The sequence below is a fragment of the Echiichthys vipera genome, assembly GCF_963691815.1.
Source record: "Echiichthys vipera genome assembly, chromosome: 13".
NCBI lineage: Eukaryota > Metazoa > Chordata > Actinopteri > Perciformes > Trachinidae > Echiichthys > Echiichthys vipera.
This window is the reverse complement of record NC_139838.1, coordinates 21,438,880-21,463,149: the sequence shown is the minus strand read 5'-3', so window position 1 is coordinate 21,463,149 and position 24,270 is coordinate 21,438,880. Positions and strand designations below refer to the sequence as shown.

Sequence of the window (24,270 nt, the reverse complement as noted above, 5' to 3'; positions counted from 1 at the left end):
GTGCACTACTGCTAATGTCCCAGCAGCTGAGTGTCTGGAGACGAGCAAAACCCAGAGTCAATATAGGCAAAGCATTCACTCCATGGACTGAGAAAAAGGAGTTCAACGGCATTAAAACGCACGCCAAAATGACCATGTTTCTCCTTGATCGGTAAGCTAACTTTCATGTTTACTTAGCTGTAATGGTAACGGTAACTGTCAGTCACAACACTTGTTTTTATGGTGCGATTTGTCGGAAGGGATGGTTTCAAACAGACTCAAACAGACTCCGCTCTCCTGTTGGCTACTTGGCCGGGTCTGACGAACATGGCAACCTGAGTGCTGGAATTGTTTTTTGGTGTTGCGATTAATATCTTGAGACACTAGATAGCTCATTCTACATATTCAACCTTTAAAGTTAAAAAAATGTTTTGGTTGAGTCTGGGGAAAAATGTATGATAGAGGAAGCTGTTAGCTAACAATGAATTATGGAGAAGGGGTGGGATTAAATAAGTGTATACTTCTTCCCTCTCCTTTTCGAATATGTCAAAAATAAAAAAAATTGTGTAATATTACTATTTTCTGCATGTCCAAATCAGAAGAAACAACTCTGTAATTAACCTACAAGAGTAACATTTAAAATAGTCAAACACACAGTCACTTAAAGAAGGAGTTTGCTTACGTAAACAAGTGTTTACATAAAATGTTCTGTATTCAATCTGCTACAGTATTGAACTTTTCCAGTAGGGGTTGCTATAGCAACATAGTGTTAAACTAAAAAAAGAACTGCCATGTCAGAGCAGTGATACTGTATCGTGTAAACACACGGGGTCACTTTTCTGTGACACCTCTGTCACATGAATCACGCTGATCCTCTGTCATCCTTTTATTCAAACATAACAGAATAATGGATTCCTCCGCCGTGAATAACAAGATGAAGATTAACGGGGCAAGTGTCATCTCGTAAAGCATTTACTGCCACGCCTGCTCATAATGGCTCTTTGTCAAATGTTAAACTTGTGTCATAAGTCTCTGTTGTTAAACATTAAGGAAAGTGCCTGTTAAACACTCAGATCATATAATGGGCTGACACTTGTTTATATTTAACTACAAAACAAGGTACAGGGGCCGGGGAGGGACATTCACCCTCATGAGGGCAGTGAAGCAGCGCCCGGCGTGGCTTCACTGTGCTGACAGCAGTCTAATCTAGAGGCACGGAGATGTAATCTGTCACGTTAATGATCATTTTCTATTGACATATGAGTGTAAAACGGGTATTACGGCGCTGCGGCAGTGGCGACCCATTTACAGCTAATTGTCAAGCTGTTCAACATACTTCATGGTGCACAATTAAGAGCGGAGAAGGGAGGGCTGCTCATAATGGTGATTTGGCACCTTTAAAGACATTTCAGACAGTGTTATGGCAGTTATGATCCAAGGGGCCTGAGCCAACCGTCTGCATTGACATTCCCGCCCCTGTCAGTATGTCTCTGCCCACTTAAGTGTGCTACTTAGGATACTGTGCTCCACTAATGAGGACTGGCACGTCATGCCTGTCATAACTTAAGATGAAGACGTGACTATGTGTAATGGGAAAGGTGCTTGTGGTAATGAGCCCACTAGAAATCATCACCTCACCTCAGTTTGGTGTAATAGTTTAGCATCTCCCCAATTTCTTTTGTTTCAAGGCGTACAACTTTACTGCTTTCATTCATTATCGCTGCGCTCATCAATCAAGTTTCTAGCTACTTTCCTTTGCCTGTTGTACACTTAAATGTCAAGCACCAAACCCATAGTCTCACATTATATCTGGAGCATGGTCTGGCAGCACAAGTCTACATTCTGGGATTGGAACAAAAAAAGAAAACCCAGACTCTGGCTTGTTTGTATTTCTTTAAACCAATCACAATAGTCTTGAGCGGGTCTAAGATAGTGCAAAACAGACAGTGGAGATCCGAACCCCTGCACTGTACATAGACCAGGAAATTGGTAAACAAAAGTTGAGCATTTACCATCCAAAGAGACATATTTCTCACAAGAGTTGGTGGAGACCAAAACAGAGCCATAAGAGTGTGAATACTGAACTTACATTCATCAAGTGGCAATAAACTCAAAATGATGCTAATTTGGCTCCGTATGGAGCTCCTTATGGAGATATTGGAGATATAGACAGGCAGATATTTGCTAACACACATCTTTATAAGAGAATCGTATATATATAATCATATTATATATCATATATATAATTCTTAAATTCCTTTAATTACACTTTTACATTTCTGAAAGATAGACATAAAGAAAATGAAACAAACAACCACAACAAAAGCAGAACAGTATGATGACGCATTATACAAAAACACATAACATCGGAGGTTTATAGAATAGTGCCTCACGATTAATTATTAATTTCATTATCATAGTGTTTGCTAGGGGAGATAATAATATTTCAATGTTTGTAACTTGCTCTGGTGCACCGAGAAAATAAATATATGCAGGTTTGACTCTACAACATAGCACATAATCATAGGACTCCTCATGACCTTTACTCTCTCTCATTTTAGAATTGAATCTGTAACAGAAAGAAAAAACAGGTCTTTACATTTCTGACCTCATGTAGAAAGCTGACATCGTAATTCTCTTTCCAAAACACACAGTACCGCACCATTAAGTGTCATCACAAAATAGAAAATTGGTGTACAGTTATGTGTCATTAAAAAAAAGAGAGCAGACATCTCAATTTTGCAGTGACACATTTATATTCAGACTTCTTACCCGCTCCATGCCCGCTCCTCGGCTCTGCCCTGCAGCTTGAACCAGATTTCATTAGAGCCTTCAAAGATGCTCTGGCCGTCGTTTGAAGAAGAAGAAGAAGAAGAACGGCAGAGAGACGGAGGAAATGCCGTGCACAGTGCCAAGGCGCATTAGTCTGGCCTGACACTTGACGTTTATTCATCTTTTAACGAGATTCAGCACCGTCATCCATTTCACGACTCCCTGTCTGGTTTGTTTGGGCGTGAAGGCGATAGGAAGGTTGGGCAGGGAGAGGGTTTTTCCTGAGTTGATGGTATCAAACCTCTACATACATGAAGGTGGGGTTTAGAAGAAGAATTACTTTATTTGTCCCGCAATGGGGAAATTCAATTTTCACTCTATTGTTAATTTAGAGTGAAAGAAAGAGAGTGTAGAAACACACACACACATGCACAGACAGGACCTATACATGCAATTAATGGAGAGATGTCAGAGCGAGGGGGCTGCCAGTGACCAGCGCCCCGAGCAGTTGGGGGTTCAGTGCCTTGCTCAACAGCACCTCAGCAGTGCCCAGGAGATGAACTGGCACCTCTTCAGCCACCAGTCCACGCTCCATTCATGGTCCACACAGGGACTCGAACCAGCGACCCTCCGGCTCCCAGCCAAGTCACCTATGGACTGAGGACATAATTTGGTTCTTGGTTCTTGTTCTTGGCATGATTATTTACCTAATGCGTTTGGCACAGTAAAGTCACATGTGGTAAAATTGTTATTTTTGCCATCTTGTGGTAGGGCAACACGATGCACATAGAAACGTCTTCGTAGACAAATAACCAAGTCCAGAGGCCTTTGACTGACATTGCTTTGGGGATAACGATGACCGGGACAAATAAGAACATTCACGGGCTTAATGCACATAGAGTTAGCTGCAAAATGCCTCTCTGTATCGGGAGGTTTCTGTTCTTAGTATGCAGCCAACAATAGAAACAAGAGGAAGTGCTTCATGGTTTTAATGAAATGTTCTTGTTTAGCGCCATTTAAATGATCGGTTGCTTTTGGTCAGCTCCTGATATAATCTCATATTTCTAATCTTGATCGTTAATCTTGCGAGCAGTCTTGAGTGCAAGGAAGAAAATACATTACCCTGGAATAATAAAGGTGTGCTCTCTGAATTATGTAGCACCATGGTGGTGTTTGATATTCAGTCCTAGTATGCAGCCAGCGAGGGTGAGCATGGGGCCTGCGCGTGACTGTGGGAAAATGAGCAAAAAAATTGCAAGTGCTTGCAGAAATCAGGTCGGTTTATGCATTTGCAACAGCAGCAGTGCGCTCCCTCGGCACACATTAGACCTGTATTACTACGGATGTAAGCTGCTGCCGAGGAACAGGAAGTTCATGGCAGACCTTCACTCAGTTCTGTATTAACAGAGAGAGGCAGAGTGTGTGCGCCTTATCGTTGAGCACTTTTATTTTCCGATATCTAGGTTTAAAATATTTTTCTTTTTTTGTCTTTTTTTTCTATTAAAAACTACATTAAAAGGTAGAAATCCTCCAAAAAAGACACAAGCCGAATGTTTGGTATTATTTCCATCCTCTTGTGTCCTTTCCTGCATTTTGAGCTAAAAACTCTTTCCACCTCTGAGAGCTTGTTTCTCCTTTATTCCAGCAGAGAGCAGCAAAGTCCTCTGATGTGCAGCTCTCCTTCTGCATCAGTCAGTATGTCAGGCTGTTGCACTGTTGCCAGAGGGACGTTTACACATGAACTCAGGACAGACTTGTAATACTTGAACAGTGGCGATGACCTGAACTGTGTCTACGCTTTTATATTTGTAGGTTAGCATGTGTGTGTTCAACTTGCATAATGAACTTATTGGAACTGAATTAATACAGTTTGTTTTGCTTCTTAACGCTCCCACTTCAGTCAGCCAAAGCAATAAAAAAGTGATTGCATGATGGAGCTTTAGGTTTCATTAACAGGCACAAAGGTCCCGTCAGTGCCAGAGTGAAAATATCAAAGAGCAGCTCAGTTCTCAGGTCGCTGCTCAGCGTGGAAAATATCAACCTGTGACGCACTCTCTGTAATCCACTCTCTTTATTGAACTCCAGATTTAGATTAGGGAACGGGAAATGTCATACGCCTGGAAAGTATTTTCTCCTTTGTCTTACATACCACTTAGATGATCACAATCTTCAAATCTCCAAATTAAAACCTACTTTGTAGCCTACTGTTTTTAAAACGCATACAAAGACATTTTGTAATGTTTGTATTAGATAAGACTCTTTTTTCTGCACTACATATTAACATGCGGAGAGTTGGCGTTACTTGATGCTTCATTTGAGAAGGATTCAGGCTGCAAACTTGTTGCTGGCTTCTTTAGCGTTAATTATATCAGATTAAACACATGAAACTCAAAATGTTAAGAGATTAGAGTACTCTACAGTTGCCCTTTAAGATTGTCGGACTGAACTACTGTGTCTGCCCCGGCTGTATTTCAGATCCTCTCATTTAAAGATGTGCTGATGAAACTGCTCGTTATAATTTATACTTGAGATACTGAAACACAACTGCTCCACTTGCCTCACTTTTTGGGCGTGGGCGAGATTTGGAGGTCTGATTCTGGCATAATCTTTTGCTTTCTCATCCATAACCGTTCAAGTGGTGCGTTTCTAATACCTGCGTGTTATTTGTGGCAGTTATGTGTCTTGTGTTGCGTCTGGGTCACTTCCTGTCCTTTTGTTTGGAAAAGACTTTGCCACTTTACTGTCTCTGTCTCCTTTCCCAGCTTTCATTCGCTGTTTTGCTTTTGTTTCTGTTTGGTAGATTTGGAGCTCTCCTTCAGTAACATTTTTACTGTATCTCTGAGAATTATTTTTTATTTAAAACATTAATATCTCTATTCATAATTTTTTAATTGACTCCCATTTAATAATAAAATGTGAACAATAATAAATTAACATAATAAGTTGTAAATCAATAAGGGGGAAAGATGAATAAATAAAACACGTATCTTCTTCTGTTGTTATATTTGCGTCATACTTAAATTACTCGGACATTGTGACATTGTTCATATAGGCAACAGAGGATCACTTACATTCACACCTCGCCTGCCACGTTCATCACATGAGTTGGATCGAAAGTCTCTAGATATGTTTTCTGAAGAGTGATTGTTTACTTTACATAATGTAATTAATGTTTTCCAGAGGTAGAGACCCTGCGCTGATTTAACTCTGCTGCTGTTCGTTCGGAGACTAAAATGAATGATAAACTAGTTTTTAAACCTACTGTTAATCATTTACTCCTTGTTGTGTCTGTTCTCTGCGTGACATATTAAATGTCCTAATTTGAGGCTGAGCAAATGCAGCACAGTCTGTCCAGACATCTGTGACCATTAAATGCTGCTTAAAGCTGCGTAAAATCGCTACAGGTCTTACGACACAGCTGCAACCGTGCCGCCTTCCAGTGAAATTCAGCCAATTTGAATGTAAAATATGATGAGCTCCCGATTCGTTCAGATCGAAAGAGTTTGAGGAAGAACTGTGCTGTCCTGACCAAATTGAACCTGATATTCTTTATATTCCTCCCTTTTAATCATAGTCCAAGCTGTGGTTTGATCCCCAGTTAAAAGGATAAGCATCCTCGATAACTATTGCCTGATTTCCAGACTGTCCGTCACAGCTAGAGTATTTGAAACAGCGCAAACACTTTTTTAATAATATTTTAAGTCACACTCAGTCAGGTTTTAGATGTATCATATTAGTCACATGTTGTATTATTACTACTTTGGATGATAAGAAATAAATCCGGTGCTACCATTTTTATTGATCTTTCCAATAATTGATAATGATGTGTGGTCCCCGTCTGCACTTGTAAATTAACTCTTCTGTTTTCTGCCTGTTTTGACTCCCTGGCAGAAGAGTTATTGTAATGGGACCTTTCTTGTTAAATAAAATATAAATTTAATTAAATATAATGATATAAAGTTCGTAATGATGTAATAGAATATAATATCAGCATGTATGTAGCATTATCAATGCACAGACAATTTGGACTACAGCCTACAGAGAAGAGTACATCCAACTATAAAGCATATGTGTGTGTGTGTGTGCATGTGTGTGCGTGTGTGTGCGTGTGTGTGCGTGCGTGTGTGTGCGTGTGCGTGTGTGAGTGTGTGTGCGCGCATGCGTGTGCTTGTGTTCCCAAAAACAAATTCACAGATTGGATGATATAAAAAAATATGTTTCTGAGACTTAATGTTCAGTACGTGTGTCCTGCTGAACTGAACATTAAGTCTCAGAAACATTTTTTTTTTTTGGGCTACTATTTTGAGCAATCATTACCAAATTTTTGGTACAGAATATCTTTAGACCACGCATGGAAAAGTTACTTTTTCAGATTTGTGATCTTCTTTACAGTCTTGCTCGAGCTGGCCCTCATAGTTTGCTCAAATGCTGTGGGCAGGACCTGTACTACAAAACATCGTATCTCCTGAAAGATTTGTGCTATTGCAACCACATTTGGTGGACATGTGTCTTAATGATGTCTGAGTGGTCTTTGGAAATTTGGTGACATTTGGCCAATAGATGGCACTGTAGCAGCATTATCTAACAAGAAAGAAAAAATAATGACTGATCTAAAGATTCAAATACGACTACCTGATTAGTCAATGGACAAAAAAAAAATCATTAAACAACTATTTTGAAACTTAATTAATCTCTTATTTGTCATGCAAAAAAGCCAAACATCCACTGGTTTCAGCTACTCAGACTTATTATTATTATTTTTTTTTTTCGTAAAGGTGTTAAGGGAAGCTTTTCAACGATCCAACGAACAATTCTGACTATCTGAGTGTACTGGCCCTTTAAGACTTCAGGGTTAAGTTTAGCATCCACTGAAAACAGATGGAAACAGCAGAAAAAAGCCTGCCGATTCAAAATCTACTTTGAGCCGGCAGGAGACAGCAAATTTAATTTGCACCACAAAGCTGTGACGCGCTGGTGATGACTGATATTTCAGGTTACCTTTTCACTTTGTTCTCTTCTGTGCCCAAAGGGAAATCCACTTTACTCTAACACTTCAAAGGTAGAGCTGGAAAGAGGACACTACAGACGAGAGAAAAGAAACAATTTCATAGCAAAAGGTTCAGAAGTTGAGTCTCACAAACTATCCCCCGGTGTCTCAGATGCTGTTTTGACAACAATAGAGAGTGAAGATTGAGATGATGATGATTTGGGATGAAGAGGACGGCTTGGTGACGGAGGACAAGCCCTCTAAGTTTAGCCCGTTCAAACCAAGAAGAAAAAGGAAGTCTTTGAAGTGGGAGCACGAGCAGACTTGCCCTGTCTTCTGTAGACGCCCACACTCCCCCGACGACTTTGCCAGAGAGAGCCAGAGACAGAGAGAGGTAGAACTGCCTCCGAGCCGGAGAGAAAATAGAAACCAACGGGAATGGATGAGGAGACAGATGATGGAGAAAGATGATGATGAAACAGAATAGAGGATGGCGTGAATGAGGATATGAGTGGAGGGAAGGGAGGGTAGGGTGAATGAATGGGAGAAACAATGACAGGGATGACAGCGCGAGGGTGGAGGAAGAAGAAATCACAAGATTGGAGTCAATTAAAAGGAAAGACTGTCAGGCTGGAACGGATTTAGAGAAGAAGGCGGTTACAGAGGGACGAAGAATGGAGAAAGAGAGAGGGACTGCAAGAAAAAGTGTGTTGGGGAGTCAGAGGTGAGCGCTGTAGGTTTCCACTGCCAGACTAGTGGTAATTAAGCTGATGTACAGACTCCTACCACAGGTGGAGGGAAGTGGAGGTGTAGAGGGGGGGATAAGGGCAGTGAAGTCGTGTCAGAGGAGGGAGCAGAGCGGAGGATGTAAAAATGGAAAGAGGGATGATGGGAGGATGCAGAGGGGGAGACGTCACTGGGACTTTCCCTGAGCTTGTTCCCCTCCTCCCTGTTTCTTTTTCTTCAGAGTGGGTGGTGGGCAGGAACTCTCCCTGCTAGTCACGCACAGCAGCTCAGCACCTCAACTCAGCCATATTGTACATCTCTCTAACAAGACCCAGGACTCCCGTAAGAAGGCTGCCCACTCAGCTGAGGAAGAAGAGTTTGTTTGTTTTCGTCTGTGGTGCCTATCAGAGCTTTAAACCCTTCAAAAGATACCAGTTCTGACAGGTTTTCCATCGAGATTACGTCGATTTAATTGGATTTTTACACTGACTCAAGCCTTTTCCCTTTCCTGTTTGTGGAGCCTGAAACTTTGACTTCCCGTCCTTTCGCTGGATTTCTATTGTTGCTTGTGTTCACCTCAGGATTGTCTTACTTTTTTTTTTTTTTTTGCCTTTTTGGAGATGAGATCCAGTTTTATGCAGGTCAAGCCTGTAGCTACACAGCAATGCAGCGTGAGTGTTTAGAGGCTGTGTTTGTGCATGTTGTGCTGTTGGTCTGTGCATCGGTTTGGAGTTGGGGTGGATGGTGTAGTTGTAGCTCAAGGGGTTAGCCAGCGTTCAGTGGGTGCATTTCAGCGGTAAACATCACAGATCTGAAATAGGAAGCATAGTCGTCCTCCAACACTTGAGTCTTTGTTTACTTCATAAATTATAGAACAAACTAAATTATAGAGCAAACTGGCCAGCAGGGCTCGTTCTGGTGGTAAACATTTACTCAAACAAAGTCCTCCAAAGTTTTTGAACTGAAAAAAGGGTGAAAGCTTTTTCCCACTGTCATGGTTAAGATGTCTGACGGAGATTATTGAATCAATAGTTACACATCTGTAATAAGGCTCTCTTTTTAAAGAGATGTAACTAATTGTGTTAATAATTAATTAATCTTTACTAATCAGTTATAAGCTGTTAATAAAAACATTGATTTGGCAGGTTGTAAAAAAAAGAGATATCTAGCTGTAGTTTATTTCTATTCTGTGATAATGCACTTGTGATAAGAGTCCAACTAAGAACATTTACTCAAGGACTGTATTTACTGTAGTTGGAACATAAAAAACTTTATTTAATTTTATTTTTCACATGTAAGCAAAACCAAAACAAGTAAATGCGATAAAACCTCAGTGATACATTTCTCATGAACACAATATAAATCTTACATGTTTGAAAAGGAGTAGGTGGAAGTATATACTGCTCTTATCTGCTATTCATAGATTAATTGAACATTGTGGCATTATATTATACATATATGCACATAGATACACATATATATATATATATATAAACAGTTGTACATAAACATGTATACATTCATAAAAAACATAATACTCACTCATGTATGTTATTTAGTGGAACTCTTTAGAAAGAGTGCCTCATTAAAACGTGGTACCAATAAAAGTAAGGCCCACAGTATTTTATGTAGCTATTTAGCTGTTTGCTAACCATTAACCACCCATCTCTTTAAGCAGCTGTGCATTGTACTTGTACTTATTAATGACAAGACATTTACCTTTAAAATGACCACAATGACCCAGAAAACTAGAGCTTTCTCTGTACATATACAACATGTTCATACAATATTCATGTGACTTTCATAGAAGCAGCAATTTAAACATAATGCTATGTAGTAGTGCGTAGTATGTAGATGGAAATTGCATGCAGGGAAATGTTGTGTGTGGTTTGCGACACATTCCCATAGATACTGTAAAATCAAAAGATGTCATGTAATACAATAATAACCAACATTAGTAGCAAAAATCATCCTGAAACCTTTTTGTTTTGTGCAATCGTTCGCCTCCTCAGTTAACCATAAATCCAAACACTCTCTGCACTTACTTATTTATTATTCAAGACACATTATTACCCACTTCTGGACGAGTATAACTGCATTAAAATGTCTTCGCTAATGACAACCACTAAGTCCGTCGATATATCCACTCCAGGGTTTCCGCTGAGATGTTCCGACCTCTTCAGAAGTAATTTCCTGTTGCTTTCAAGAGCCTCTTTAATTAGTTAGAACCACTGGAATCATAACACACACCTCCCCCCTACATACCTCCTCTCTTTTCCCTTCTTTCACGTCTATATTTATCACTCTGCTCCGAGAACAAACCAGCTCCAGGGAGTCCTGCACTTGTGCGTTCGAGCATGCTCTCTCGTGCATGTTTGTGTTTTTGCGTTAGAAAAAAAAAAACGTTGGGGTGCAAATGTGAGTGTGAGGATGTGTGAGTGGATTTGTGGAGCTTCTGGCGTGCATGCATGAGATGAAATATTCAGGTGGAAAAGCAGTCACTCCGATCCTGGATATCTCTTGTTCTTCAGTGCACTTCATGCAATTATGCAGCCAGGAGTTTCAGTTCAGATTCAGTTCCCTCATTTAGCTTCTTTTTTTTCAGCTTCACTTAAAATGAGATATCTACAAGTTGGACAAAGGACACGTATGCGCTGAATGTTATTGCATAGAGACATATAGAAATGGGAGATAAAGCGCGGCGGGGGGTTGTACAAAGAGTTGTTGTTGCCCACAGGCTTTGGAGCACACTCTGCATTATACATCAGCCTCTTGTTTTTTTTATCGTCCTTCCTGCCCCGAGTTACTTCATATATCAAAGGCATCAGCTCTTTCTTCAACATCGACTGGGATCCATTTCCAGTTGAATGCTGCAACACAAATGAAGGACATGTTTTCTGTCCTCTCTGACCAATGCCAAGTATCACACACCCATGAAGGCATTGTGTAGTTCTGCGCTGAAGGCCGTTAGCAGCAAACCAGAGGCACTCAGGGTACTTTCAAAGAAACGCAGCGCTCCTATTGGTGTGGGAAACTCTCAAAGTGGTTTGAAAGGCGGATTGACATGGCTGAATGGAGTAAATGAGGTTGTGTCCTGGTATTTATAGGTCGCTTCTGTAACAGGTCCCGTGCTCGCCTCTAAATGAGTTGTGTGACCTTATCACACTAACGTTGACAGTTGACTGTTGCTGATAGAAAATGGCTGCATCTTCTTCCTCTTGGCCTTTCCAAGTGGCAGGTGTTACAGATAAAATGTAGAATATTTTTAGCAGTATCAATGTTGCCTGACCTTTTTACTCCTTGTCATGAGTCGTCCTCTCGTGAGTTGGGAGTAAAGAGGGAAACGACAGATTGATTTTAATCTTTTTAGTGGCATGAAGATGTAAAGATATCTAGTATTTCAGAACACAAAGGATCAGAGAAAAGTATTTCCCCTCTGGTTAAAGGAGAAGGCTGGCAATGTTATGAGTAATATTTTTTCTCACTGTCACTAAATTCAGTAAGAAGACCAAAACCAATGATAAATTAATCCTACAAGTATGCGAGTGCGTGAGAGAGTTTATATGTTTGTGTGCGCTGGACACACACTGTTTTTTGTAACATTTTATCCTACAAGTTTGATTTATTGTGTTCTTCTGTACAATAGAGCTCAGTAGAGCTCAATAGAGTTTAGGGGCGACTATGGCTCAGTGCTAGAGTGGGTCGTTCTCCATTCGAGAGTTTGGCAGTTCGATCCCCACCTCCCCCAGTCCACATGTTGAAGTGTCCTTGGGAAAGACACTGAACCCTGAATTGCTCCCCGTGCTGCGCAAGGTTGTGTAACTCGTGTGTGAGTTATTAGATTAGGTGGTCTGTAGATGTCTGCTGCCATCGGTGTGAATGTCTCTGTGAATGGGTGAATGTGACAAACACTGTGAAAGCACCTTGAGTAGTCAGAAGACTAGAAAGTTGCTATATAAGTACAAGTCCATTTACCATTTAATTGTTCCGGTACGGTACGATGCAATACCATACAATGCAATTAGATAGGATACGATGCAATACCGTAGGGACATGTTCACACATATAGCTGCCTCCATAGTAGTAATCATGAAAAACAAACAACGTATATATACACATGTTTACATTTACAGTTTAAAAGTTGTTGTCCACACTCTATGAATAACACACACGCTTTTACTAGGTGGCATGTTTCCCCATTACAATAAAAACAGTCACTGTAGTTTATTTAAAGGTAGACGGTTTAATGCAAAGTTGGTTTCGGTCTTTTGATGGGATTTATTGACAATAATAAAAACATAGAATAATGCCAATGTTATCCTTTAATCTTATCGAAACCCATCAGATTTATTTTACATCTCCTTGGGTGGACGTCCCCAGCCCAATGTTGGGAGCAACTTCTTCATAAATTAAGTCTTAATGTTTTTCTTCAGTATAGGGCAATGAAAAAGGAGAGAAACTCAGAACGATACAGTTCATAAAGTAGACACAACAAAGTAGCAGACTCACATTTAGCCGTTTACAGCACACCCTCCAGATTACATTGAAAAGGTGAAAATCATTACATTTTCAATTTTCTTGTTGTTTTTTAATAGCGCCACCAAGGGCTGGAAGACATCAGCCCCATTGCAGAGGTGACAGATACGGAGGATAACGAAGAGGAGGACCTGGGGGTCCTGGACGACCAGCGGAGCATCATCCTCCACCTGCTCTCCCAGCTCAAACTGGGCATGGACCTCACACGGGTAAGGCACTGAAACTGCCTTTAAAGTAACTGTGAAGTACAGTTTGTGTGTCATGAATGTGATGTTTTTAGCGTGTGATTTGATGAGGTTTGTCTTGTTTTCTGAGCCTTTTTCCCCAGAATAAATCTTCTCTTCTCGATTCTTTGGGTTTCCTAGGTGGTGTTGCCTACCTTCATTTTGGAAAAGCGATCTCTGCTGGAGATGTACGCCAACTTCATGGCCCACCCTGACATGTTTTTGTCAATCACAGCCGGGGCCACAGCCGAGGACCGAATAGTCCGTTTTGTCGAGTACTACCTGACCGCCTTTCACGAGGGGCGGAAAGGCGCCGTTGCCAAGAAGCCCTACAACCCTGTGCTGGGGGAGACCTTCCAATGTTCCTGGGAAGTGCCTCGGGACAAAGTCAAACCTTTGGTCCGATCAAACCAGGGGTCCTCCTGGGAGCAAAGCAGGGGCCCCAACAACACGCAGCAGGGTGAGGATTCACCAGGAGGCTGCTACAGAGTCCGATTTGTGTCCGAGCAGGTGTCCCATCATCCACCGGTGTCTGGGTTTTACTGTGAGTGTCGGGAGAAGAGTATGTGCGTCAACGCCCACGTTTGGACCAAGAGCAAGTTCATGGGAATGTCTATAGGAGTGTCCATGGTGGGAGAAGGTGAGTTAGTTCACAACATATAGAAGAATATAGAAGATATATATATATATATATATATATATATATATATCACACTTTCCCCTGTTTACTCACTTTAGTTTGGGAGTTTTCTTTGTGTCTTTTTCTTTACCAAACTGAGATTTTAAGATTTCTTTTTCAAGAGACTCGGTCAAAGAATGCAGAAAAAAAAACATACGCATGGCAAAAAGTCACACAAAATAGCACTCTTTACTTGAATATATATATTTTTTTAAAGGGACAACGCACATTTATTAACAAGAGCAACAAAGTCACACATGTAAATGTACCAGATTTAGCAATACAGGCTAATTTTCATCTGCAGTCCCTGGCATGTTGAAGACACTTACGAAAATATTAAAAAGCATATAGGACAAAGCAGTACAAAAAACATAGACACAAGAACACACGAGCATGACAAATTACAGCAACACAAGTGGGAGTTAAAACATAAAACATACATGGAAGCAATTGATAAAATTGATAAGACAGCACACAGACATAAAAATAAACATGTGTAACACACACATTTAAATACAATTAGCATTTAAGCACAAACAAAGGCATCATGTACCATCAATGGGCATACACAGTATTAGCATAGACAATGAACATAAGTGCACAAACACAAGTAAGGACAGAGTAAAGTACATTAATCCTGATTAGGCAGCATGTCGGATTTTCAAACAGCCATTGTTTTACAGGTTTAGAAAAAAAATTTTTATTAAACAAAGTATCCGCAAAATGTACTTGAAGCATCAAAAGTAGAAGCAGAATGTAAAATGCCCTCTTTTAGAGTGTAATACTTTACTTTATATACGAGTGTATCACTGTCACTGATGCATAAATATATACAGTACGTGTAATGTTGTAGCTGGTTGAGGCTGAGGCTAAGTTAGAATATTTATTTGCTGTTTGGTAGTTTAATTTAAGACATTTCAGCAGATTCCACATGTAATTGCTAACTATAACTGTTTAATAACTGTTACAGAGCAAAAAGCACAATATTTGCCTCAGAAATGCAATGGAGAGGAAGTATAAAAAGATTACATACTATTTCCAGGTGTTTTAAAACTGACTTTAATTCACAAAGACTAATAACATCTTTCAGGTGTATTGGCATGAAACAGAAACACTTAGAAGTATTAGCAGCCCTATAATAAGTAGTAGAAGTTCATAAAAGTTTGGTATTTTGTTGTTGTTCATACTGATTAAGTTGTCCAACAAATATCGCATTAAACGGATTTATTCAGAGTTGATCTGGTGGCTTTTAACACCTTATCATGAGTTATGAGGTAGGCTCGGATAAGCGGCTTATACGGATAAGCGTTTAATTAGTTAACAAAAATCTGACAGTTGACAATATACAGGCTGAGTGAAAGCAGCAGTTGAACACTATATGAAATGTAATTAAAAAGGGAAACTCGTGTGCTCTAAAGTAAAAGAACAAATAACAACAAGGAAGGAAATCTTAAAACTTGTAGTGGTTGAATGATGAATATGAATAGTGTGTTGTGTTGATGCCCGTGTAGCTGTGCTCTTAAAAAGAGTTCATGCCTGAGTTGTATTAGTTTAAAATACTGCATGATCATGCAATAATGATAAATAAAAAAGGTCACAGTGTTAAACTTTTAAAAGACATGTACTGTGATATTTGCTTAATGATACAAAAGAGTACAGATCCAACCTAAAATACAGCTCCTGCGTGAGTCGTACTTGTTTTGAAGAAGGTGCTCATCTGAGTAAATGTCAACAAACATTCTCAAATATCACTTAATCTTTTTTTTTTTGCAAACGTCTCATTTTTAAGACGACCGTCAAAGCGTCCTGCCCTTTGTGAAAGAGTACCAACCCTCTCCCGTGGCGATCAATGCGCCTCTCTGTCTCCGTCAGCACTGTCACACCTGTTGGGGGTGAGCCACCGTGATCAGAGACACAGGAAGTCCTTGAGTTTAATCGACTGAATCTGGATACATGATGCTGTATTACAATCAAATACATGTAGACTCCTACTGCTTGGGAACATTCATTCATTTCAACCGCGGGGTCACGGGGGGCTGGAGCCGATCCCAGCTGACTTTGGGTGTTAGTTATCAATTAACCTAACACCTGCATGTCTTTTGACTGTGAGAGGAAGCTGGAGAACCCGATGAAACCCACACAGAAGGGCCCCAGCCAGGATTTGAACCGCCACACCACCGTGTCGCCCTGCTTGGGAACAATAATGTCAAAACAGTCTTTCAGTAGTTTCTCGCCTCACCCCAGGAAGTAGGCCAACTGGTGGGTGGGTGTTGGGTATTTTTGGCCCTCCCTGCTTTCCTGTTAGCCGTTGATTACTGTGTTTTTACGAACTTCACTGGCAGCAACAAAAGGATCAAAAGTGCAGCAGCTGATGCAGTCGGTTTTTGTGTACAAGTCTTCACGGGTTGCCTGGAAACCGGCCCCTGGTCAGGAAACAGTTGAGCAGAGTTTGGCGCATAACACCCTCTTAAATATGTATTGTTGATTTTACTCTTTCTTTTTTTATTATGGGTTAAATAAACTAAATTCAGTGTGTAAAATCCTTTATTATTAGTACCACAGTGGGTAAATTTTCATTGTTACAACAGCAAAGGTGGTGTAGTGGTTAGCACTGTCGCCTCACCGCGAGAAGGTTCCAGGTTCGCATCCCGGCGTGGGCCCTTCTGTGTGGAGTTTTATGTTCTCCCCGTCAGCGTGGGTTTTCTCCGGGTTCTTTGGTTTCCTCCCACAACCCAAACACATGCTCGTGTGAGGTTAATTGATGACTCTGAAAAAATTGCCATAGGTGTTCATCTCTATGTGACCTGTGATAGACTGGCCTCCTGTCCAGGCTGTACCCTGCTGGAGCCGATCCTCAGCTGAGGATCGGCTCCAGCCCCCCCGCGACCCCAACAGGGACAAGCGGTTTAAGATGAATGAATGAATTATAAACAGATGCAAAAAAACAAAATACAATAATAGACTATGTAACAGATATAGAACAAATTAACAGTAAAAATCTGCTCAAAAAGGTAAAGTCACAAGTAAACAGAAAGTGTGAGCCAATCTGCATTATAAACACTTGACATTTTAAGTGCACTTTGACGTTACAGACACTTACTTTGTTGTTGTTACATTCACTAATAAGAAAACGGTTCTGAACACTTTGTCTGCCACAGGGTGTCCACATGTTTACGGGCTGATTTATCAAACATGCAGCACAAACAATGAACCTCTTCAATAATAATTGGCGACTTCCTTCACACATGAGTAAACCGCACATAGTGGCTCCAGGCCGATTGTTGTGATTGTGAATGGGTTTGTGTTTCCCTCCATGTCACGCTACGACCAAAATGGTGCCACGTGGATTTTACTCTTGTGGGCATTTTGCAGCGAAACACAATCGCACAAGTGATCTCTTACAAACACGTTATGGTATAAGAACAGAAAGCTATTCATGGACATGTGAGGTGTTGTTTGTGACCAAATACATCCCCTTATAGACTTTCTGTAGAGGCGGATGATGGTGATCATGAGCGTCGAGTATAATAGCTTCTCTTATGGACCCGAGAGATACAAACACAAACCGCCCCGGGGAGATATTAATTCTTCACATTATGCTCGAGTATTTTTACATTATGTGTAACAGGAAACAATTATTGCTGCTTCCAATCAGGTTGAATAATGTAAGCGCTTGTGTTGCCTACACACACGGGATGTGAAACTCCAGCAAACTGTGCTTAAAACTTTGTTTAATCACAACATTAAGTGAGATTGCTGCTGTAATGGGCCCTTTAATGTAGAATATTTAGTTTCTGTGTGCGTGTTTCTCTTCAACGCCTGCTGTGTTTCACAAGTGCATAATGAAAATCAGCAACAGGCGCATAAGTGGCTGCAGGAAAGCACTTCCCTATCAGCCACATAGATTGAATCAGTGTTAATTATTCCGATATTCGATTCTACATTTGGACAAACTGTGGCAGTGTGAAGGGAAATCAACTTGCTAACATACCTTTGGAGAGAATATATTTTTTTTACTAACATGTCTGTATCTCCTTCGCTCCTCTCAGGGGTTCTTTGTCTCCTGGAGCACGATGAGGAATACGTCTTCACGCTGCCGTGTGCCTACGCCCGCTCCATCCTCACCGTGCCCTGGGTGGAGCTGGGGGGGAAAGTCTCCATCAACTGTGTCAAGAGCGGCTACTCCGCCACCGTCACCTTTCACACCAAGCCCTTCTACGGAGGGAAGGTGCACAGGTGAGTGTTTCTGAGCTCTTCTCTCTCTCTCTCTCTCTCTCTCTCTCTCTCTCTCTCTCTCTCTCTCTCTCTCTCTCTCTCTCTCTCTCTCTCTCTCTCTCTCTCTCTCTCTCTCTCTCTCTCTCTCTCTCTCTGCCTTTAAGCAGCCGGCTCACATCCACACACAGAAAACAGTCCTGTGTGACAGTGGATTAGTGCTCCACATGATGACTGTACAGTAAATGTGGCAAATGTTGGATATCTGTACATTCACCCATTTTATTTTCCAGGAGTTTTTGCAAGTGCATCAATTTAGAAGGACATAAATATTTTATCTCAAACATTTACTTATTCCTCCATCTGCAGAGTAAAAAACTGCTGCATTAAAGGGGAGAGAAAAGAACTGACTGACTTTTCTACAACTCCTGTCAAGAAACTTTACTTTGACTCCTGTCGAGAAACTATACTATGAAATAATATTTTTACTTTTTTAATTTTTTCAACTCACCATACTATGACTTTTCTATCACTTTAACTTTTTAAGAGGCTATCCTACGACTGATTTAAGCATTTTTGGGGCATTTTATATTTTGACCATTTTTGACTTTTTCGACATACTAGATGAAGTTTTCTGGCAAGTTATGTCATGACTGCATTCGACTGGCTGTCCTTTGACTGGTTTAAGCATTATTTGGAAATATTATTTTGATTTTTATTATTTTTTCAACACCGTACTTTGACTTTTGAATCACCTTTCTTCGACATACAGAAGTATACTATGACTTTTTTTTTATCACTTTACTTTTTTTACCGAGAGGCTAATCTATGATGAATTTAAGCATTTTTGGACATACTTTGACTTTTTTGGCTTATTTTTTGGGCACTTTTCTTTGACTTTTTTCAACGAATGATGCCACGACCGTTTAAAACAGGCTATCCTAAAACTGATTTCAGCACTTTTTGGACATTTTATATTTTGACTACCTTTTACTTTTACAACATGCTACTGTATGTACTATGACTTTTTTTGGATCCAATTTTTTATGACTTTTCCTGACTTTTTTCAACAAACTGTGCCGTGACGGTTTAAAACAGGCTATTTTATATTTTGACCATTTTTCACTTTTTCGACATACTAGATGACTTTTTTTGGCAAATGTTTTGACACATTTTACTGTGACTTTTCTTGACTTTTTTAACAATTATGTACTGACTGCATTAGAAAGACTATCTCAAAAACATGACGGTTGCATTAAAGGGGAGATTAAAGAATTGTCGGGATACTTTACTTTGACTTTTTTCCGACATACTATACTGTGAAATATTATTTTGACTTTTTTTATTTTTTCAACCCACTATACTTTGACTTTTGAATCACCTTTTTTGGACATACAGTAGTATACTATGACTTTTTTTTTATCACTTTACTTTTTTTACAGAGAGGCTAATCTATGATGAATTTAAGCATTCTTGGACATATTTTGACTTTTTTGGCTTATTTTTTGGGCACCATTTTCTTTGACTTTTCTTTACTTTTTTTTCAATAAATTATGCCAAGACCGTTTAAAACAGGCTATCCTACGACTGATTTCAGCATTTTTTGGACATTTTATATTTTGACCATTTTTGACTTTTTTGACACAGTGGATTTTGGCAAATTGTTTGACACACTTTACTGTGACTTTTCTTGACTTTTTTAACAAATTATGTCAAGACTGCATTAGAAAGACTATCCTATGAGTGATTTAAGCATTTTCTGGACACACTATACCATGACTTTTTTGTTGTTTTTTGTTGTTTTTGGACACTATCCTATCCTTTTTACAAACTATGCTTTAGGTGTTTAAGACACACTATCCTTTAACTGATGTAAGGATTTTTTTGACATATTATATTTTGACTCTTCTGACTTGTTTGGACACTTTACTATGACTTCTCATAAACTTTGCTAATGCGGTTTTAGACACGCTATCTGGTGGCTGATTTGATTATCTTTTGACTTTTTTTTATAACTTTACTGTGATAACATACGGTGGCAGTTTCCCCTGCCACTGGTAAAACACCACACCATCATTCAGTTCCCATACCACATGTTAGCCAGGTGGCATACGATTGTTAGTTTGGTGGGTGCACACACTGAACTACTTACTTTATTTCAACATTATATTTCATGACTTTCTATAAGCACTTTTTACTTTTTTCGACATACAATACTACGACATTTTTATCACTTTCTTGACATAGATGCATAACATGACGTGAAGAAAAATCTTTACATCTCTAACTGCAGTTCATAATTATGTCATTCCTGAAATGTAACTTAACAATGCCCCGGAAATCAGGTATAAATGTAACAAGACTTCACAACAATCTCTCTGTTTGGTTGACTCAGAGTGACGGCAGAGGTCAAACACAACCCGACCAGCACCATTGTGTGCAAAGCCCAGGGCGAGTGGAACGGCACACTGGAGTTCACCTACAGCAGCGGGGAAACCAAAGTGATCGACACGGCCAAACTCCCCGTCACCAGGAAGAAGCTGCGGCCTGTGGAGAAACAGGGGAGGACAGAATCCAGGTCAAACATTCATTACCACCATTTCCTAAAGAGGTCGGGCAGTTCCAGATGTGGGAGACAAATAATTGCGTATAAATGTAATCATTGTGTGTTTTACCCGCTCGTAGGCGGTTATGGCAACATGTCACCAAGTCGCTGAAGGAAGGGAACATCGACAAGGCCACGGAGCACAAACACCAGCTGGAGGAGCTCCAGAGAGGGGAGGAGAGGCAGAGAGCAGCCGATAACAAACCCTGGACACCCAAATACTTCACGAAAGAGGTAAAATAAAGGCGGTGGTGGTGTGGTGATTCAGGATCATCATGATCTTTAAACTTCCCTTCAATTCTCTCTTTGCCATTTTTATGTCACTGTCCAAGTGTCAGTGTAAAATGTGAGTTCTAGTTCCTTCTACAGGTGGCCTGTATGTGACCCTGAGAGCTCAACACACTTCAAATTAAGAAAACCAACCAAGTCAATAAATAAATACACTGCAAGTAGCACACAACACAACAAAACTGTTTCCAGGGGACACTAAAAAGTCAGACCCGTGACTGGGACACGCTTGTTACACGCTGTGGTTTTTGGCTTATCAAGTTCTTTTATAGGCAGTTAGATTATTTTAAAATTTTGATAATTGCAATAATATTATTGCAGAAATCTGCTGTTAATCTAGCGTTAGCCTTTTGCCCATTATTGGCCTGCCAATTGAAATGATTCGATGAAATGCACAGGCTTAATTGTCAAAAAAGATGTCATCACGTAAACCTTCAAGGAGGAAGATAAATTGCAACTTGTCTAATGACTTTAGCTGCAGTTTGACAATGGGATTAATAATATTTTAAAAGCATACCAACCCTCTGATGAAAGAACAGTTAGAAGTTACTCAGTTGTTAATTGAAACAAGTTAAAACCTTATAGTTGTTTAACTTGCCTGTCATCTGTTACGGGTTCTGAAGGTAAATATTAACTCTAACATAATCTAACTCTCTCGGACATAAGGTAATTGTGAGCATTTTCTTCTCACTACAGAGTGAACTATCAAGAGTCTCTGAGCGAATACTGAGGCAGGAAGTGATTTAGGACACAGCTACGATCTAAAATTCTTAAAGGGTTAATTTACCAACAACAAAAACTAAATAAAAGCACATAGCTCTTTTTTTTAATTGTCCCTTTTCCACATCCAGGGAGACGGTTGGATCTACAACGAACCGCTGTGGAAGTCGACCTGACAGCGGACCAACGCTCTTCTGATGGACAGTAACTCAGATCCTTTCTCTTCACGCTGAGGTCAGAGGTCAGGAAGTCAAGCGAAGGGAGCCGAGTCCTCCGCAGACTCCACACCTGAGCTCCAGACTCACAGAGCGACGCTGCGGAGACACAAACAGGAAACGAGCAAGGTGCCAAAGCGACCTCCACTGTTGGAGCCAGAACGGTGGTTGGAGCTCTTGGGGGAAAAAAGTACATTTTTATAAACAGTTAATAGTTACTATTACTATTCAGAAGTAGAGTATTTCTATTTTTCACCTTGCCAAGGCCTTTTTTGCACTCGCACAGTAATGAAGTTTTCCACTGGTGTTTTACTTTGTATTTGTTGTTCTTGTTTGTTTTTAATAATCAAAACGTTTTCCTCCGACATCGTCAATGTTTGGTTTCCGAGCTTTTAGTTTGTGACGCAGCGTTCGAATGAATCGATACGAGTTCCCTGAAACACGTAGTACTGTAGCTGTAAAGGAGTTGTTTATATAAAAGCACTTTTACCATAGAAATGACTTTAATATTTTATATTTATGGCTTTTACCAATCAGGGGGATCTCGAAGAGCTTTACAGGAAACGAGAACACCCAAACACATTTAATACAATAGAAACCAACTGTTAAACAAGTGTACTATGACATTAGATTACGCGTTAGTATATATTAATATTCAGTCCGTTACAGTGAGCTAATACAAAGTTAGGATCCTGATTGTTTTGTCTGCACTATGAATGTATCCAGGCACATTTCTAATAGTACGCTACTTATCCATTTTGTACTGTTACACATGCTTTTGGTGTTTTTATTCTTTTTCAACGTCACTCGGTTTAAAGTATTTCACCCATTGAGTGAGACGCCTCTGCATAACAGATGCTTTCCATTACTACCTCTCTTATTCCGCTATTCCAGCCATTAGTCACTGTTTCTTCCACACACACACACACACACACAAAGAAAACACTGATTTTGTTTTTTTGCTAAATGCTCTTGGGTCCTCTCATCATACATTTTGTATTCGTGCCCCTTAGATGGCACTTGTGTAATTAAGCAGCCTCCCGGAGTAAATACTTCGCCTTTGGTCGCCCGTGGTGATGAATATGGATGAGGAGGCTTTGCAGAAACACGCAGCCACGTTCTCACATCTGGGGTTCGCTGGAAGGTTGACTCCACGAAGACGAGAGGATAATCGAGTCTGTCGGGTAGAAAAGGAAACGCATAGTGTTACTCCACTGTGGTGCTCACGTTTTCTTCTGTTTGACTCGCCAGTTTTCAAACAAAGCAAAAATGAATGAAGAGAAATTCGCAGTATACAGTTTGATGTTGTTCTTCCCTAAAAGTGTATTTTTTATGGCCTTTTTTTATTCTTTTCACATACATTTCTCACTGCTTGCTCGTTCAGTCTTAACATTTTCAAATAGTACTAGTATTTTAAAGCCAGGTGAATTTTACCAGATGCCTCTTTGTAGCTTTTTGTCATGACAGTACGTGACATTTTCATGACAGTATAACAAACCTGCAACCATTTAGAAATACTGTTCAATGACACTCGCCTTACATGAAGCTTTTTTTTTCTTTACTACATAAAACAACTCTGAAGTAGAGCGTGATTGTGGATGAAGGAGGGATTGTCCATCAATAAAGACCTTCTACCTTTTTTAAATGAAACATGTCTTCTCTTGATGTCCTGCACAGAGGGAGGTCGATCTTATTTGTCACAACAAGTCAAAACCGTAACTTGTTTGAGATCATTTCGTTGCTGTCTCACTCTTTTTAGGTTTGCAGTGGAAATGTTTAAAGGGTCACTACGCACATTTTCTCAACCTCACATTTGCGATGACAAGTGTAAAGTCTGGACTGCTCCTGGGCAATTAATGGTGAAAGATGTTTAGAAGACGCTGAGAGCTGGTTCTGATAAATGGGAACATTTTCTGTTTCACACCTGAGAATAAAACTCATTAATGGAGCAGCTCCACACTTTATACTTGAGCCTATGTCCACAAATAATGATTCAACATGGGAAACATACTGTAATTCTTAATTTAGATGCCATTTTAATTTGAATCCCCACAACTAGATATATTGCCATACATCTTTTACAAATATCCATAGCACCCAGAGGATGAACTGTAATAAGTGCGATGGTCCCCTGACTTTTCATCGAACAACATCGATTTACAAAGTCAGCTCTCAAGAGAACGGTTTTAAAACTACCTGACCAAATACCATTCATTCATTCATCTTCAACCGCTTGTCCCTGTCGGGGTCGCGGGGGGGCTGGAGCTGATCCCAGCTGACATCGGGCATGAGGCGGGGTACATCCTGGACAGGACGAAAGTTTATCG

General features: G+C 40.1%; 1 protein-coding gene across 1 annotated transcript in view; it reads left to right on the top strand.

Moving 5' to 3' along the window:
• Positions 1-23,509, top strand: part of osbpl10a (oxysterol binding protein-like 10a) — a gene marked incomplete at its 5' end in the record, with an annotated part of 70,744 nt that extends 47,235 nt beyond the window's left edge. Inside the window, 6 exons of the mRNA XM_083926190.1 lie at positions 13,060-13,209; positions 13,366-13,864; positions 17,953-18,139; positions 20,511-20,693; positions 20,801-20,954; positions 21,860-23,509. Of these exons, the coding sequence (XP_083782316.1) occupies positions 13,060-13,209; positions 13,366-13,864; positions 17,953-18,139; positions 20,511-20,693; positions 20,801-20,954; positions 21,860-21,904 (1,218 nt within the window). The 3' untranslated portion in view covers positions 21,905-23,509. The remainder of the gene's footprint in view (positions 1-13,059; positions 13,210-13,365; positions 13,865-17,952; positions 18,140-20,510; positions 20,694-20,800; positions 20,955-21,859) is intronic.
• Between the last annotated feature and the right edge of the window lie 761 nt (positions 23,510-24,270).